At 44.3% G+C, this 17,626-nt stretch overlaps 1 protein-coding gene across 2 annotated transcripts in view; it reads right to left on the bottom strand.

Moving 5' to 3' along the window:
* Positions 1–5,986: 5,986 nt before the first annotated feature.
* The window catches only part of UBXN11 (UBX domain protein 11), a 336,358-nt gene continuing 324,718 nt past the window's right edge, over positions 5,987–17,626 (bottom strand). For both annotated transcript variants that reach the window (XM_086958912.1, XM_086958913.1), the window contains exons 11-14: positions 9,954–10,057; positions 7,205–7,275; positions 6,283–6,432; positions 5,987–6,186 (exon numbers count right to left, since the gene is read on the bottom strand). In XM_086958912.1, the coding sequence (XP_086815038.1) occupies positions 6,027–6,186; positions 6,283–6,432; positions 7,205–7,275; positions 9,954–10,057 (485 nt within the window). In that variant the 3' untranslated portion in view covers positions 5,987–6,026. The remainder of the gene's footprint in view (positions 6,187–6,282; positions 6,433–7,204; positions 7,276–9,953; positions 10,058–17,626) is intronic.

Below are 17,626 nucleotides of genomic sequence, written 5' to 3'. Positions count from 1 at the left end.
TGGCGTCGGGCAATCACCCTATCCACAGGAGCCCCGGTGTTGGGCTTGGACGAAGTGCCCAAAAGGATGTTCGTGGCGGTCTCATTGAACGGCAGCAGGGGCTCCGAAGAGGCCACTGCAGTTGAATCAGATCCATCAGGAGGTTAGTCCTAACCGCCACCTTAGGAAGCTCAAGGTATAAGGCCTCAGCCACCCTACGCAACACCACTGCATATGATGCACCCTCCTCCGTAGCCACAGTAGGGGGAGAAAGCATGCCACGGTCTGGAGAAGTGTCCAGACCACTGGCCTCACCCGACTCCTCTCTCCAGTCCGGTTCTTCCAACTGGTCTGCCAGAGGTTCCTCAGACCCTTCCCAGTCCTCACCCTACTGTGGTAGCCACTCAGGTGGACAAGGAACACCAGGGGAGAACAGGGGTACGAAAGTACCAATCGGCACCAGTCCCGACATCGGGCGATGCCGTTCGGGCTCCGTGTCCACATTGAGAGGGAGGCCGGGGTCATGTCGGTTGGGAACACAACCGGCGTAGGAGGGGGTGGAGATGTCACCAATGGATTCAGCGCCGGAGGAGGTGGCACAAGGTCGACCGGTGCCGATCCGGATCTAGGCCTGGATTCTTGGGAGCCCTGCGGCGCCAGAGCCAAAGCAGCCGGCATTGAAGGCCTAGAGCCCCCAGCCGAGTCCACGGGGTCCAAAGGCGCGCCAGTGGAGTTGGACTGCCCAAAAATAGAGTGGAGAGCCTTGTAAAAACTACGAAGTTGGGCTGGGGTCCCTCCGGGAAAGGGAGAGAGGCTCGGAGCCGACCCAAAAGGCTGACTACCATCCGCATCCCGCGTCGGCCAGCGGACGGGGAGAATGCGAAGAGCGACAGTCCTTCCTTGCCTTTTTTTTGTGCTTCGACTTACCCGAAGACGAGGAGTGGTGGTGATGGCTCCGCCACCGGTCCCACGACCTCCCTCTCGATCGGCGCAGATCAGACTGCCGGGCCTCCAGAAGCTTTCGGGACCGCTCCTGCAAAGACTTCAGGCCATGGCCCAGCAGTCGGAACACGACTGCAGGTCGTGGTCGCACTCAAGGTACCAGAGGCACACAAGATGGGGGTCCGTCACCGACATCAGTTTGTAGCAGGTGCCACAAGGCTTAAAGCTGGTCCGCCAAAATTACATCCCTGTGCACCAGGAGTCATGACGACTGGAAAAGACGTCGACAAAAAGTTGCAAAAAGAGGGTAAAAAATTGACTCTAGGTACTGCTCTCTCCGGATCTGCGCTGGCTGGCGCGGAAATAGAATTAACTGACGTCAGAGTGCAGGGGCGGTGTCTAAGCAGATACCGCAACATCATTCTGGCGACCACAACGCCAATGAGGAACGCGGAGTCGACCGACGCCACCTACCGACTCGCAGGGGTACTGCGGAAGAAATAATCTCCGGATCCAGTCTGACGCCTAGGGGTAATTCAAAGGTGAGGAATCCATATCTAATTGTCTCTTTCAGATCTATGCATGTGTCAAGAATAGATGCAATGCTACTGTGAAGTAGTTGAAGGTGAATATCTCCTTTGGTGAGATTGAGACCTTGCCGATCTACAAGATTGCCTTGAATGAGAAGAGTCAGATCTTGTAGTAGATGGTCTTCTAGATCTAGATCAAGTTTGATGTCCTGTCTGTGATCTCAGTCTTCTTGGAGTTGATGTCTGTCTGACTGGTGACTGAGCATGAGTGGCTTCTCCTAACAGTCTTGGAGATGAGATTGCCCAGGAGACAGCAAGATGGGACAGACTGTCTCTAGTATTATCCTTGAGGGCAAATATGTTCTTGAATAATCTGAACCAGGAGTACTCCTTCTCCACTTACTTAAGTCTTGCAACCATCTCGGTGACAACTGGAGTGATGTAGATCTAGATATTGACGTAACTGATGTTAGTCTCTGTGTCGAAGAAGGGGGACAAGACTTTGACTGGCGATACTTTGCTGCTGGTAGCGGTGTCTTTGACATCGACGGTGGATGCTTTGACGTTGATCTTGGTGGTGTTGTTGATGGAGGGGGGCATGATGTAGACTGTAGTGGTCTTGCCTTTGACAGAGGTCTCAACGTCAACACTTGCCTTGACAGTGATCGACTGTGGTCCCTCAGTGTCGAATGGAGCATTGATTTCGATAGAGTATCTCTAGACAGCAAACAGGTAGGCAGGTTCCTCAATGTCACACTTGTCACCGTCATACTGGAAGGCAGTTGATGTACACCATGTGTGGACCTGTTTAAGACATCTTAGGGCATATTTACAAGGGCATTGCACCACCGAAGCGTCACTTTATAGGACGCTCCGTTGGCGCAATGTTCTGCTCTATATTTACAAAACGGTGTTAAGCCGCTTTTTGTGGCTTATTGCCGCTTTGTAAATATTGCACCCGTTCACGCAGATATCTGTGTGAAAGGGGCATGCAAATGGTGTTGCTGTGGGCATTCCACAGCAACTCCCAATGCTTTTTGACGCTGTCCCAGATTTACAAGGATGTGTAAATCTGAGCCAATCACTATCACCACTGAAAAGCCGGCATTAGATTGGTGCAAGGAGGAGAAATACTTTTATTTCTCCTTGTTTTCGCTCTTTCTGTATGTGCTGCATTATGCAGCACACATAGAAGGAGCAAATCACTGTTAATGATTGTTTATGTGCAGGAAGGTGAGCGTTCCTGCACCTAAACAATCATCCCTGCAAGGGTGTCTGTGTTGGCACTAGGCAGCTTTCTTTAGCTCAATGGAAAACACAGGGGTGCTCCATATTCTTGTAAATACAGTGCATCCCTTTGTTTTTTTAAATGACTCAGCGTGGAGCTGCTTGATTGCTTGCAGCACTGCACTGCACCATTTCCTGGTAAATATACCCCCTTGATTCAACAGGAAAGGCACTTCACAAAAAGTAAAAATATTCTGACAGAAAAAATCACCGTATTTAGTCATAAAAAAGGTGTAAATTACTCTATTCCTAAAAGGATGGCAAGTAAAAACCTGAAAACAAATTTTAATATAGCTTACCTCTGGATATTTGCCAAAAAGGTAGAGCTCAGTGCCCCAGGTTCATGTTTTCAGGAGCCTGAAAAATTAATTGACCAGTCACCTGTGGGCTTGATGGGATATTGAGGGTACTGTGAGGTTCTTAAAGGCACAGTGTCAGTTACATTAGTTGAATGTATTACTAGCAGCTTATTGACTAATTCTGTACTTCATTTCTTTCTCAGTTCAAAGAAAATTTGTGAAAGATTTGCTATGTTCACTTAAAATCTATGGTGACCTATATGCAAGTACATTTTTATCTTTCGTAAAAATGAACATAAAATGTGAACTTCTTTGCCTGTTTATAGATTGCAATCCTTGAGTGTAAATTTTTTTTTAATTGAATATGTACATATATGCTTTTATAAGCGTGGGCAGGATAGTACAGTGCTTGTGGCTTGGACGAGAATCCCCTGGAAGGGAACTTTTAATTTTGCACTACAGTATTCATTTTTAAGTCACGCCTAAGAACAGGCATATGCTGTCTCTTGCAAGACCTTCTGTTACCTTACAAAGGGCTTAGAGGGTGTCCACTGCTTACTATTGTTTGGTTTCGTCGTCATTTTGATTTGCTTGGTTTTTATTCATCAGCTTCCACAGGCTTCCTTCCTCTTTGTGTGTCTGTCCCTCCCCTGGAGCATAGATGCATTACTTCTGTCCTTTCACTCCATGTTTTTCAGGTGCTACTTTTTCATTGTTTATTTGAACACTCCACCAGAATGCATGCGTTTTTAAACAGTCCCTTTTATGTACTTCTCTCAGCTCCATTTTCCTCCCGCCTTTACTTCATTGTCTGTGTACTTGCCCCAACCCAACCGTTCATTTGCCTACCTCTGCCCGTCCCATCCACCCATTGTTGTCTGTCTGCCTGCCCCAGTCCACCCTACGTTGTCTCTCTGCGTGCCCCAGCCCACTCTGTTGTAGATCTGCTGTCACAGCCCCTCTTGCCAACCCTGTTGTCCCTATGGTGCCCCAGCACCTCTCACATGTCCTCTACCCCAACCTGCGTTCTGCTCTCTCGCTCTGTCTCCCTCTGTGTTGCAAATGGCTGCAAAGGAAAAAAAGGTGCTGCAACAAGGCCGATGCTGACTGTGTTGCAAACATTTTTTTTCATTATTATTTTTAGCCATGCTACAAAATATCCACACTGCTGAACATGGCTGCAAAACACTGCCAGTCAATAGCTCTTGTATGCAAGACCAATTGGTTTTTTACCAATGCTTGTTTCTATTGCTTAGTAGCCTATTAGCTTTGTCAATGTTTGTGTTCTTTTTTTTTTATTATCTTTTGAAATATCTGATAAAGCCCAAATATGATGGGAAGAGAATGACAGCGTGTGAGGTTGTTGAAGAGGTAGCGTGGACCTAGGAAGAGAGGAGTTACTTATGTGACCAAGCAGACCAACTGCTGGACTTGGTATTAGCTACCAAAGCTCGGACAACAGAACCATGAACATTTTTAGGTGTGGGAACAGGCGGTGGGGGTGGCTGTGGAAAGGTTTTACCACACTCTAATCTAGAGTAAGATTTGTGCTGTGAAAGTGTTTAGAGCACCTATCGCACCTCACACAAAGCTAGCACTGAGTAGTTAGTTAGCAGGCCTCACAGAAGAGCCACCTCCATGCTTGGGAGGAGTTTCCACACCTAGGATAGAGTGACTATGCGAGGTGAGAAGTTACCACACCCCATAGCAGGGCCTTTCCTGTGCAGGTGATCCGTTACCACACCTCATAGCAGGGCCTTTCCTGTGAAGGTGATCCGTTACCACACCTCATAGCAGGGCCTTTTCTGTGCGGGTGATCCGTTACCACACCTCACAAAGTTGTGCTAAGGTCTTTACTTTTGAACTTATGAGCAGTAACCGGCGGGGTCATCCTGAACTGACCGCGATATTAAAGAATGGTAGGACATTTTTTGAGAATGAAGAAAAGGGAAAGCAACTGACAAAGTTGTGGACCTGGCAAAATAAATAAATCTAAACAAGTTTGCAAAACTTTTAGTTTAATAATACAAATACCAATTAATTAGAAAAAAGATCTAAAAGGGGAGTTTGTGGGTAAGTATAATAAAAAAAAGATAGCGGTAATGTGTTAACTACATGTATGATTAGCGGGATAAAGGAGAAGCAGGACCAGAGAACAAACTAGGAGGTGAGAATGAATGAGAAATGAGTTTAGGGTTTGGGAGAGTTGCAGGGTTTAGTTGCATGATGGTAGAATGGAGAAAAAAAATGTGAAGCCTGGAGGCACAGGGGTGAAGGCAATATGACCAGCGGTAATGATGGAGTGAAAAGTGTCCTCACTCTACCTGATTGGAAGTGACGATTACAAAAACTGTGCTCTACACAAAACAGGAGAAGCCTTAAATAGTGATGGGCTTGCATTTCAAGAGAAAATGTCTTAAGTTATAATGATCTTTGTCAACCGTTAAAGCTTCACATAACAGAGCCAGGTGTGTGTTTGGGAACAACTACCAGACTTCAGAGGGAAATTATGAGTTTGTTTGAAGTAAATGACCATGCCTCACACAACATAGAAGACGCTGCTTATGAGAGAAGACATCCCGTAAAGCCTGCTCTGTGCTTTGGAGCAGCCAGTTCACAAAACCGAACACTGCTTCAGCGCACCAGCAGCTGAGTTTATGCGCATCGAATCCTGTCAGTGCCAACTCTTTCCACCCCCACAGCAGAGCCAGTTATCACACGCCCCAGTCGCTCTGAATCAGTTTGAGCATACTGCTTTACTGAGGAAGGTGGTGGGTGGGTGGGGAGATGCGCGAGGGCAGGAATTCAGTGGCGTGCTCGTCAACCAATCTCGTTGAGGAGCCACGTGCAGCAGACAAGATGAAGCCTGCCGTTTTTCCCGCGTGGCCCGCGCTCCCATATGCCTGTCTAGACTAGGGTGTGACGAGGAGGAATGAGTGGAACAAAAGGCCTGAGTAAAACAAAAACGTTTATTTTGGAATCCTCACAGCTACACCTGCGGACTTGCATGCACTCCTGGTGCTTTCTTGCTCTGCAGGAGAAGCGTGGCGTTGGGAATGAGCCCACACTCTTGCAAGGTTTTGGAGCCATCACTGTACACGTGCTGGGGGAACGTGCTGATGATGTCATAAGAGTGCGCCCCGGGCTGCCTGCAAGATAAGAACAGGGTTGTAAGTAACTAAGGCAAGGGCGCCGTGGATGGAGACTGCCTCCTCTTCTTTCTGCGCTGAGATGGACTCACTTACCGGTGTGCATCCAGGTAGGTACGGAGATCTGCAATAGTTTCTGTGAAAAGCATTTTCACGATGTACGTCTGGTCCCCGTGTTCTGATTTCACTCGCAGCGTGGTCAAGTTTGGCGCAGTCGGTGGCCGGTTCTGTTCTTCCACCTTCAACCTGAATCCAGACAAGTGACATTCATCACATTTTTAGCGCCCCAGGAATATCACTCACTCAGGGGCTTATTAATTAAGCCCTGCGTCACATTATGTTGCCATTGCATCACTTTTTGTAACGCTGCAGCGGTGTAAATAATGTGCCACGTTGTGCCATATTCAATAAGTGATGCATCTAGGTAGATGTGTCACTTTTAAAACCCCTACGCTACATTATACCTGTATCGGGTATAATGTATGCATGGTAGGCGTTCCCCTGCATCAAAGCTTCGTAGAAGTGGCGCATTGAAATCTATAAGATTTCAGTGCTCCACTTCTAGGTCGCCATTGCGTCAAAACCTTATGCCTGCCTCATGGCAGGCGTAAGGGTGACGTATGCTCTTTTACATGGGGCTTGCCGCTTGTGAACGGACACATTGCTGGAGTTGCATCTGTTTTCAGACACACCCTAGCGATGCCCCACTTTTGCGCATACAGATACATCAGTAGTACTGAAATATCTGTAACTCCTTGCAACATGATGCGCCGTACTATAAATACAAGTACAAGAAAGAGTGGGGGACCCAATAAACTGTACTATACTGTAAATAAGGCGCATCAATGGTGTCGCAAGGAGGGCGCACAGAGAAGTTTTGCATCACTGCTTTTTTGCAGCGATGCAACACTTCTCATAAGGCCCTCTGTCACGAAGAAAGAGTGAGGCAGCGCTGCCACTTGGATAAACGCCACAGCAAGGACACGAGGTAAACTAAAATGGAGTAAAAAACACTTACCTGTCTTGAAGTGCAGTAAGAGCTGGGGTGTCCACAAGTGTAACACTGGGTTTCTTGGCTCCATCAGATCCCTGAAATGAAGCAGAAAACGGTCAGTAAACATATCAAAGCTGCATGCCTCGGACAGACATTATACTGCAAGGAGTGGACTTTTCTTAGGGGTGGTGCTTTAGTCAGAGCAGGGCGTTCAGTGAGGACCACAATATGCACACAGATGGATCCCCATGGAGCGATGTTATTCTGCGCTCGGGTCCACAGCATTATTCTACTAATGTGAGGACTGTTAGAGTGGCATACACACTAGGGGGCAGATTTACAAGAAAATTACACATCTGTAGAGATGGGTCAGTATCCCTGCGCCTCCAAACGAAACCCTTGCCCCTCCATAGATGCCACCATGGTGCAAGGACTGACGGAATCGTCAGAAATTCTGATGCTTCTGTTGACCTAAAAGTGATGCATTGCTGGAGTTGCTCATGAAAGTGAAGCGTGTTTAAGAAAGACAAGGGAACCCAGAAGGTATGCCATAGGGACCTTGGGCAGTATCATGTTTCAAAAAAAGTGGTCCCTACTAGTGGACACAATGGTAAACTAAACTGATAATCACACACCTGATAAGTGTTATGTCTTTTGTCCAGCCGGACAAGGAATTTATTTAACAATTCTCTTAATAAAACTGAATGAGTACATTAATAACAAGTGGGCACAGCCGTGACCCACAACATTCAGACAAAACAACGAACAGAATGGTAAAAGGAGCAAAGCAAAAATATGTCTGTGTACTTGTAGTCAGTGTTACAGACAAAGATTGTTATAACCACACCATTGCATTTCACAATATTTTAAATGTCATATTGCATAAGGTTTTTTTTTGGTTGACGACGTTTCGATGCCTTAAGTTAAATGAGGGGGATCATCATCAGGACAAGATTATAGTCATTTTTGTCTTTAAATATTACACTGCCTTTTAACGCAATTGTGTATTACAACAGGCAATGCATGGGATCAGCGGATACCGCGAACAATGGAGGAATCGGTACTGCCTTGTCCAGCAAGGAGAGTCGTCTGGATCGGGAGCGTAATAGCTCGATATGCAGAAATCAACGGCGCTGTGGCAGATAGTGGGGTTAAAAGGCAGTGTAATATTTAAAGACACCAATGACTATAATCTTGTCCTGATGATGATGCCCCTCATTTAACTTAAGGCATCGAAAAGTCATCGACCAAAAAACCCCCTTATGCAATATGACATTTAAAATATTGTGAAATGCAATGGTGTGGTTATAACAATCTTTGTCTGTAACACTGACTACAAGTACAAAGACATATTTTTGCTTTGCTCCTTTTGCCATTCTGTTCGTTGTTTTGTCTGAATGTTGTGGGTCACGGCTGTGCCCACTTGTTATTAATGTACTCATTCTGTTTTATTAAGAGAATTGTTAAATAAATTCCTTGTCCGGCTGGACAAAAGACATAACACTTATCAGGTGTGTGATTATCAGTTTAGTATACCATTGTGTCCACGAGTAGGGACCACTGTTTTTTGAAACATGAAAGTGAAGCAACGTAAGCAATGTGCCACAAAAGATAGGTAAGTCCCATTTAAAAAGCCCTGCATCATTCCTTACGCCTGGTCTGAGGGATGTTGATGCAGTGAAGGCTTAGAGTGACGCAGTGAAATGTTGTAAATTTCACTGCGTCAGTGTTACATGGCTTTTTGCGTGGGAACGCCCACCCTGCATACATTATACCTGACGCAGGTATAATGTGACGCAGGGCTTTACAACGTGATGAATCTCCATAGATACGTCACATTGTGAATGGGCTGCAATGTTGGCGCATTGTTTATGCTGCCACTGCGTCGCCAAAAGTGTTGCAACAGCTGCACAAAAGCGGCACATGGGGCTTGTAAATCTGCCCCTATATCGACAGCATGGTCTCTTTAGAATTTCACTACATTGAAAGCATGGGTTTCTAGAGGAGAGTATTATATTGAGAGAAGGGCACCCCAAGGGGAACCTACAAAGAGCAGGGCTTCAAGAGAGGGATATTATCCCAAGATCAGGGCCTGTAGAGAGAGCAGTTATAATGAAAGCAGGGCCTCCACGGAGGGGCACATGAAACTCACAGTTGAGCTTCCGGAGACACACATTGTACTTATAGCAGGTCTTCATTGGGAGCATTTGTTGAGATGAGATTTCAGAGAGGATCACAAAGTAAGACCGAGACTCAAGAGAACAATAATATTCTGACATCAATACCTTCAATGAACATAATCAAAATAAAGAGAAGGCCTCTAAGAGGGAACACTGCACTGAGCCTTACGTTGAGGCCTGGACCTCCAGAGAATTGGAGGTAGGGGCTTTGGGGCAAGGCTCTACAAGAGAACATTGAATTTTATATTAAGAGTGAGATATCCACAGTTAATGTATTACTAGACCAGGATCTGCAGAGGGAGACATCACACTCACAGCAGGTTCTCGCAAGAGGAGCATTACTTTAAGAGCTGGCATCCAAATTGAGACATCCAACTGTAGGGCCTTCATTGGGAAACACTTTACTAAGATCAGGGCCTCTAACAAGGTAACATTACATATTGATAGTGGGACATCCTCTGTTAAACTGACAGCAGGACCTCCAGGGGGAGACATACAGAGAGCAGACCTTCAGCGTGAAACATTTTACAAGAAGCAAGGCATCCAAAAAGAGAATGCTAAGCGGAATATGGCCGCAGGAGGTGGAAACTTACCTGTAGATGTTCTTGAATTGCCCCTCTAATATCCAAGACCTGCCCACCCTTGACCACTGCTCTGGGAAGCTTGTTCAGAAACTGATCCATGGAGAGCTTAGGCCCTGATTAAAAGGAGGAAGCGAAAGTCAATGTATCTAAAATCGATCAGAGAAGAAATTCAGAGTTTCTACTAGGTGGGAGGAATACCCCATTATCTATTAATTCAAAATATGACAAGTGGCCACACACATATAGTGTAAGTTCTGCCCACTGACAGATGATTCACCTCTTCTGATTATACTCTTTGCAACTATTTATTTTATTATAGTTATATAGAGCAGCCCAAGCTATTACTGCACAGAGGCGTTTTACATAGAACACTCTAGATACATAAATCATTAGGACATTAACAGAAGAGCACAGGTACCAAAAAGAACTGGAAAGGGACAGGAAAGCTATGAAAGGTGGAGCTTGTAAAGGTGCTTTTAGAGATTTTTTCAGAAGGTAAGTAAGTTAGGGGTGGTTTTTATGTCCTCAGTTTGTGCGCTAAGCAGAAAAAGGCCTGTCTGGCAGTTTTGCTTTTTTAGCTCAAGAATCTCTAGGATTAATCTGTGTTCCTCTTCTTTCTCTTAGACCTCCATATGTGTGCAGTTTATCTTTTAGGTATGAAGTAAGCCCTGTGAGAACAGCTTTGTAAGTTACACAGGGTATTATTTTGAGGGTGATGCATATTGTTAATGGGAGCCAATACAGTTGTTTAAAAAATGCCGTACCATTCTGATTTCCTGGGGTTTGCTACCAACTGAGCTGTCACATGCTGGTGTCTTTGAGGGGTAAGATAGATGATGTAAGTAAACCAGCTAGCATGGGATTCATTCTATCAATATGCGAGAGATCTATTGCTTGTACCATGGGTCTGAAGTCTTCTGGTGGAATGGAGCATGTCACTTTCTGAAGAATGTGCAGGTGCTGCATTGCCGCTTTTGTCAGAATTTTTGATGTGACTAGGGAAGTTCGAAAAACTATTAAGTGAGAACTCAAGAGACTTGGCTACTTGCCAGAGACAAGTGTTATACCAAAGGAGGCAATTTCATTCTTTGTATTGATAGATAACGATTGTTTGAATGTAAAATTATGAGTTCAGTCTTGTTGGTTTCCATTTCCTGGAGAAGGTAGATGTCCAATCAACCTACTTATGCTCATTCCAAACAGTGTTAGACCATCTTTCCACATCCCTTCGTAAATATATCTCTATCACTTTGACATTGACATTTTAGAAGGTCCACACCCCATCCCAATTTCAACTTTTTAGTCCACACCCTATCCTGAATATACCATTTTTAGGAGTCCAGACCGTGTCATCCAAATGAACCACCAGCTTTGATGGTGAAGTTAAATTATGTGGTAATGCTTTGGTTAGGGAAGGCTGCATTAAAAAGCAATACTTTTTGAGGCAAAGCCACACTAGCAGGCATTACAGAGATCGCCAGGGTACACAGGTACTGGAAGAGGTGAGTACCTAGAGAGCTCCCAGGCTTCCCCTCTTAACCCACTTTTTTGGGGTTTCGGTTATACTGTTTAGCTCCACAGTAGTTGCCTCAATACAGTAGACCTTTTGAAGTCACTGCCCATAAGGTATTCCTTCCATCGTTGAAGTCCATTTGCTCAGGTACTGCCTTAGAAGATAGGTATGCAGTTGTTTCAATATCAACTAAGCTAAACGATCTGTAAATGTATCCTCCTGCAGTGAAAATACTCTACCACTGTGGCATCCTAGAATGCACACTCCATCCAGGATCCTAACTCAAACCACTCTCTTGTGTTAAACACATTGAGATTTCATTTTAACTTGTTCAAGTACGCTCAAGCTAATTTCCTGTATCACATTTGCACATTCCATAAGCCTTACGTACAAGTTCTCCTGATGCTGAATAATTGTTGCAAATCTATAATGTTTACAGGCATGCCTAACAGGTGCTTACCAATGTACACATTCCACCAACTGCATGTCAGAATAACATTTTATAGGTTTTTTCCCAGAACTTTCACTGCAAGACGAGAGATGCACAAACCAAGATGGTCGCTCACTGTTAAGCTTCTACATGCCCGGTATATGACAAGGCATTTTTTTGGTGCTTAACCCATCCTTATAACCCTCATGGCGTAAGGTGCCGCCTGGTCTACTGTTTGTGGCTGTAATATCTACCAGTAAGCCCTGGGAGATATATAGTCGTTTCAAAAAGACTTTCCCTGCTCTCTCCCGAGAGCTCCTGTCAGGAAGGCAGAGTTTATTCAGGAGAGGATTCAGCTTCAGACTTGAATCAGCGTACAGTCAGTTTTAGCTGATGCACCTGGGATTAACATTTGTTTGGCTTTTTCACGTACATTACTATTTTATAATACTACTATCTATAATTTTAATTGTAATTCATTAACATGGAAGGCAAAGCTTTATCTTTATCAGCTTATAAACGTAAACAAGCAGTATCCCAGCTGCCTATAAAGTCTAAAATTGTTGACTCCTCTGAACCTTCACTTACAACTATTTTGGAAGAATTACAAGCAGTTAGATCTAATACTGACAATATTGTTACTGCACTTAAAAATATTCCTAAGGATATGGCAGGTCTTTCAATGAAGGTCACAGACAATTAAATTAAAAATTAAAATTGATGACAATAAATCACAAATTGAGCAGCTAAATCCACCTGCCACAAAAATTTGTTGTGTGAACATGCTGTTGATAGATTTAGATAATCAAAATCAGCAATATAACTTGCAAGTTTTCAATTTACCTGAAGACATTGAGGGCAATTACTGTAGACGCTATCTTAAGAATCTCCTGCCAGACCTCTTAAACATAAAATATCCAGAAAAACATTAAGATTGATAAAGCACATCATATTCCTTCTCATCGTAAGCCTGGCCATACCAAACCAAGACAAGTGATATTAAAGGTTCTTTGTCATCATCTTGTTCTCATAAGAATAGTATGAGAAATTCCCTAACTTCTGGTTAATGGTAATAAAATCTTCATCCATCAAGAATTTGTTTAAGAGACATGCACATTTGGAAAGAGGACATCTCTAAATCATTTCATCGTTCTAGATGATCTATTAACATTGTTGGATAATCATCTCCCACTTTCAATGGATACCCAAGGCCCATAAAACTGAGATCGCTTAGATCACATTGAAGTCTCTACTTATTGTTTACTTATTAGCCCTATGACTTCATAATTGCGACAGACCCGAAACTGTGGCACATTTTCTATTTGAATGCCCGGATTATGTGCGCCCTAGATCACACTGGCTCAAACCACATTGCAGAGAATTGGGTACCCGTCAGTATTTGGAGGCTCTAAGGATTCTATTAACAGATACTGCCCCTCCCATTGTTTGTGCCGTATCCAAATTTTTTAAATGGGCCTGGTTAATCCGCCTAAAAAGACTGTCTATATCAATTTAATACTTTTTTAACTAATTTATTGCGATCAATTGCTATTTTTATCTGTTTAATTCTAATGTACAGTCTATTTTACGATGTGCTGTTTTATATTTCTCTTTTGTAATGCTTTTATGATATATGCATATCGAAATAAAGCAATCAACCAACCAACCATAATTGCTACAGGCGTTTCTCACTCACACCTGGCTCTATTTCTCAATACACATGTTTGTCTCATCCTTATTATTTCTGTTCTTTGTTTTTTTCTGTGTAGATTTCTATGTGTGTTCTGTTCTTGTGTTACTATTTGGTATCAAGCTACTTCATTGACTTCTACTGTGTCTCTCTTCATGCAGTCCCTGACTGTAATTCTTAATTAATACCCTGACCTATGGCTACTACTCATAAAATAAAAATTATTTCTCTGAATGTTAAGGGATTATGACATCCTATTAAACGTTTGAAAATTCTAGATCACTTATTTAAGCATAAGGCAGACATTTGTCTATTGCAGGAAACACATTTTGACAACAAAATCTTAGCCTACTTGCAAAAGAAATGGTTTGGTCAGATAATGTCTTCTCTAGCAATGGGTAAGAAAAATGATGTGGCAATTTTATTTTCTAAATAGCTTAAATTACAGATTTTGGATGAACACTCCGAATGAGAAGGCAGATTCCTATCAGTTAAAATTAAACTTGGTAATAGTGTATTACATTTGATTAACATAAACGGACCAACAGTTGAGGACCATACTTCTTGGAATCACATTACCTCTGAATTTATCCATTTTGAAAATGTTCCTTTTATTGTTGCTGGAGAATTTAATTTGATGCATGATCCCCTTTTAGATAGGTTTCCTCAACTAAATGTACACCTCCAAAAGGTTTTTACGCGCTTAAAACGCTATTTAAAAATGTAAAACTTCTTGACCTTTGGAAATTACATTTCCCAACTCATAAAGACTTTACTTTGTTCTCCAACCCTCATAATCCTCACTCATGTTTAGATTATTTTTTAGCATCCAGAGATTTGGTAGAATCTATAACTCAACTGTCAATCAGAAATATTGAAATTTCTGATCATGCAATGATTTCAAAATGTTTGCAAGTTAATAACTTCTCTGTTACTCATGCTCGATGGTGCTTGAATATTGATGATGTTCTTAGAGGTGTAAATTAAGACACAATACTGCCTACTTTCCAAAACTACTTTTCTCTTCACCAAATGGTGTAACATCTATTTTAGAATGGGATGCTTTTAAAGCATATATACAAGGGATAACAATTTCTTTGATGGCTCACAAAAACAAGGCATGTATTGTGACATTATTAGATTTGGAGAAACAAATTACTCTATTAGAATGGTTATTTATTTCCTCTAACAATATTACTTTTAAAACTGCACTACACAAATTTAGATAAGAATATAATTCATTATTAAGTAAAATAGCTGGAATACAACTTTCAAATTAGAAAGCTAAATTTTCTTTCAATGCAAATAGATCAGGAAAATTGTAAAGCAACTGTCTTCGCATTAAAAAAGATAGAACCCAAATTAATGAACAAGTTACTTACCTTCGGTAACGCTTTTTCTGGTAGATACTATATCTGCCTGTGGATTCCTCACCTTGTGAATATCCCCCTTGCGCCAGCAACATTCGGAAATTCTTTTTCGTAGCCTCGCGCCGACGTGGATTGGACGTCACAGAGACACGGCTCCGCTCGCGACTCCGCTGACGTCACCGACGCCTACAATAGGCCCACGCCGGCGTGATGACATCAGTTCCGCCTTTTTTCCGTGCCATCGAGGCACACGGACGGACCAATGACAGTAGATATATACAAAGTATACACAGTATACAATAGTCAAGGCAAAACACACAGTGTAAAGCAAATGCAGGAAAGCAAATGAAACATTTCCTTGACATCAAAATAAATATACATTACAGTACAATAACTCTGGCATAGAAGAGTGGACAACGGGGAGGCGGGTGGGTCAGTGAGGAATCCACAGGCAGATATAGTATCTACCAGAAAAAGCGTTACCGAAGGTAAGTAACTTGTTCTTCTGATAGATACATCTGCCGTGTGGATTCCTCACCTTGTGAATAGAGTCCCACAGCAGTCCCCACTCCCGGAGGAGGGTGTCCACTCTTCTAAACCAGGAAATCCTGAAGGACAGAGCGCGCAAAGTGGCCGTGCCTCCTGACTTCGGTATCCAAGCAGTAATGCTTCGCGAAAGTATGGAGGGAAGACCAGGTTGCCGCCCTACAAATGTCCTCCACAGGAACACCTCTAGCCAAAGCAGAGGTAGTTGACTTAGCTCTAGTGGAATGAGCCCTAATACCCTCTGGAGGTTCCTTACCGGCCAAAGAGTAGCAGATCTTTATACACAGAACGATCCATCTTGATAAAGTTCTTTTATGGACCGCTCTTCCCTTCTTGCAGCCAGCAAAGCCAATGAAGAGTTGATCGTCCAAGCGACAGTCTTTAGTTCTGTCCAAATAAAAAGACACCGCCCTCTTAGGGTCCAGATGGTGCAACCTCTCCTCCTCCTTGGAAGGGTGTGGGGGAGGATAAAAGGTAGGGAGGGTAATGGATTGACCAAGGTGGAAAGGAGTCACCACCTTAGGAAGAAAAGCAGCCCTGGTCCTTAGAACCATCCGATCAGCATGTATGGTCAGGAACGGGGGCTTGGAACTTAGAGCTTGAATCTCACTCACCCTCCTTGCCGAAGTAATTGCAACTAGGAAAACTGCCTTAAAGGTTAAAAGCCTCATAGGACATTTATGAAGAGGCTCAAAGGGAGAGCCCATCAGAAAAGTCAGAACAAGATTCAAGTCCCACTGAGGTACAATAAAAGGGGTAGGATGAAACTTGTTTACAAGACCCTTCAAAAACCTCAAGACAACAGGTGACTTAAAAAGAGAGGGCTGATCAGGCAAACAAATAAAAGCCGACAGTGCCGAAAGATAGCCCTTAACTGTGGCAACTGCCAGCCCCTGCTGCGCCAAAGAAAGAGCAAACCGGAGCACATCTGACAAATGGGCTCTCAACGGATCAATATCATTCTCACCACACCATATAACAAACCTAGACCATCTATAAGAATAGACAGTCTTAGTGGAGTCACGTCTGGCAGACAAAATGACATCCACCACATCAGGTGCGAGAGAATAGGAAATCAGGTTGCCCCGTTCAATCTCCAGGCATGAAGGTGCAATGTCTGGAGGTGGGGTGTAGAACCTGCCCCTCCATCTGAGAGAGGAGGTCTGCCCTGAGAGGGAGACGGAGCGGCGGGTGAGAGGAGAGGTGGAGTAGATCTGTATACCACACCCTTCTTGGCCAATCCGGGGCGACCAATATAACCTGGGCCCGGTCTTGGCGAATTTTCCTCAGAACCCGAGGAATCAAGGCTATGGGAGGAAACGCGTAAAGGAGAGGATTTCCCCAACTCAACTGAAACGCGTCCCCCAAGGCTCCTTGCATCGGATACTGGAGACTGCAGAATGACGGGCAGTGAGCATTCTCGCGAGTGGCAAACAGGTCCACCCGAGGAGTCCCCCACGTCCGAAAGACGTGACGAACCACCTCCGGATGAAGCCTCCACTCGTGGTCGGCAGAGAACTGCCGACTGAAACTGTCTGCACGCACGTTCAGAACCCCGGCAAGATGATTTGCCATCAGACAAATCTGGTGGACCTGAACCCAGGACCAGAGACGCAGAGCCTCTCTGCAGAGACACTGCGACCCCACTCCTCCCTGCTTGTTGATGTACCACATCGCGGTCGTATTGTCCGTCAGGACTTGGATCGACTGACCGCGAAGGGAAGGGAGGAAGGCCTTGAGCGCCAAACGTATCGCCCGCAACTCTAGAAGGTTGATGTGAAGCAACCTTTCCTCTGGAGACCAAAGACCCTTGACCTCCAGATCCCCCAGATGAGCACCCCACCCTAAAGTGGACGCATCCGTTACCACCGTGGCCACCGATGGAGGTAGATGGAAAGGCTTCCCTTGCGACAGGTTGCCTTCCACGCTCCACCAAGACAGATCCGCTGCAGTTTCTCTGGAGATCTTCACCGACTCCCCGAGATCTCCGTTGTGCTGATACCACTGCCTGCGGAGGCACCACTGGAGTGCCCTCATGTGCCAGCGTGCATGGTTGACCAGGAGAATGCATGAAGCCATCAGACCGAGCAGGCGAAGGACCTTCAGGACTGGAACGACCGCTCCAGGGTAAAA

The sequence above is a fragment of the Lissotriton vulgaris genome, chromosome 2_1 (genome assembly GCF_964263255.1).
Source record: "Lissotriton vulgaris chromosome 2_1, aLisVul1.2, whole genome shotgun sequence".
Taxonomy (NCBI): Eukaryota; Metazoa; Chordata; class Amphibia; order Caudata; family Salamandridae; genus Lissotriton; species Lissotriton vulgaris.
The sequence above is the reverse complement of the archived record's forward strand: the minus strand, read 5'-3'. Positions and strand labels throughout refer to the sequence as shown.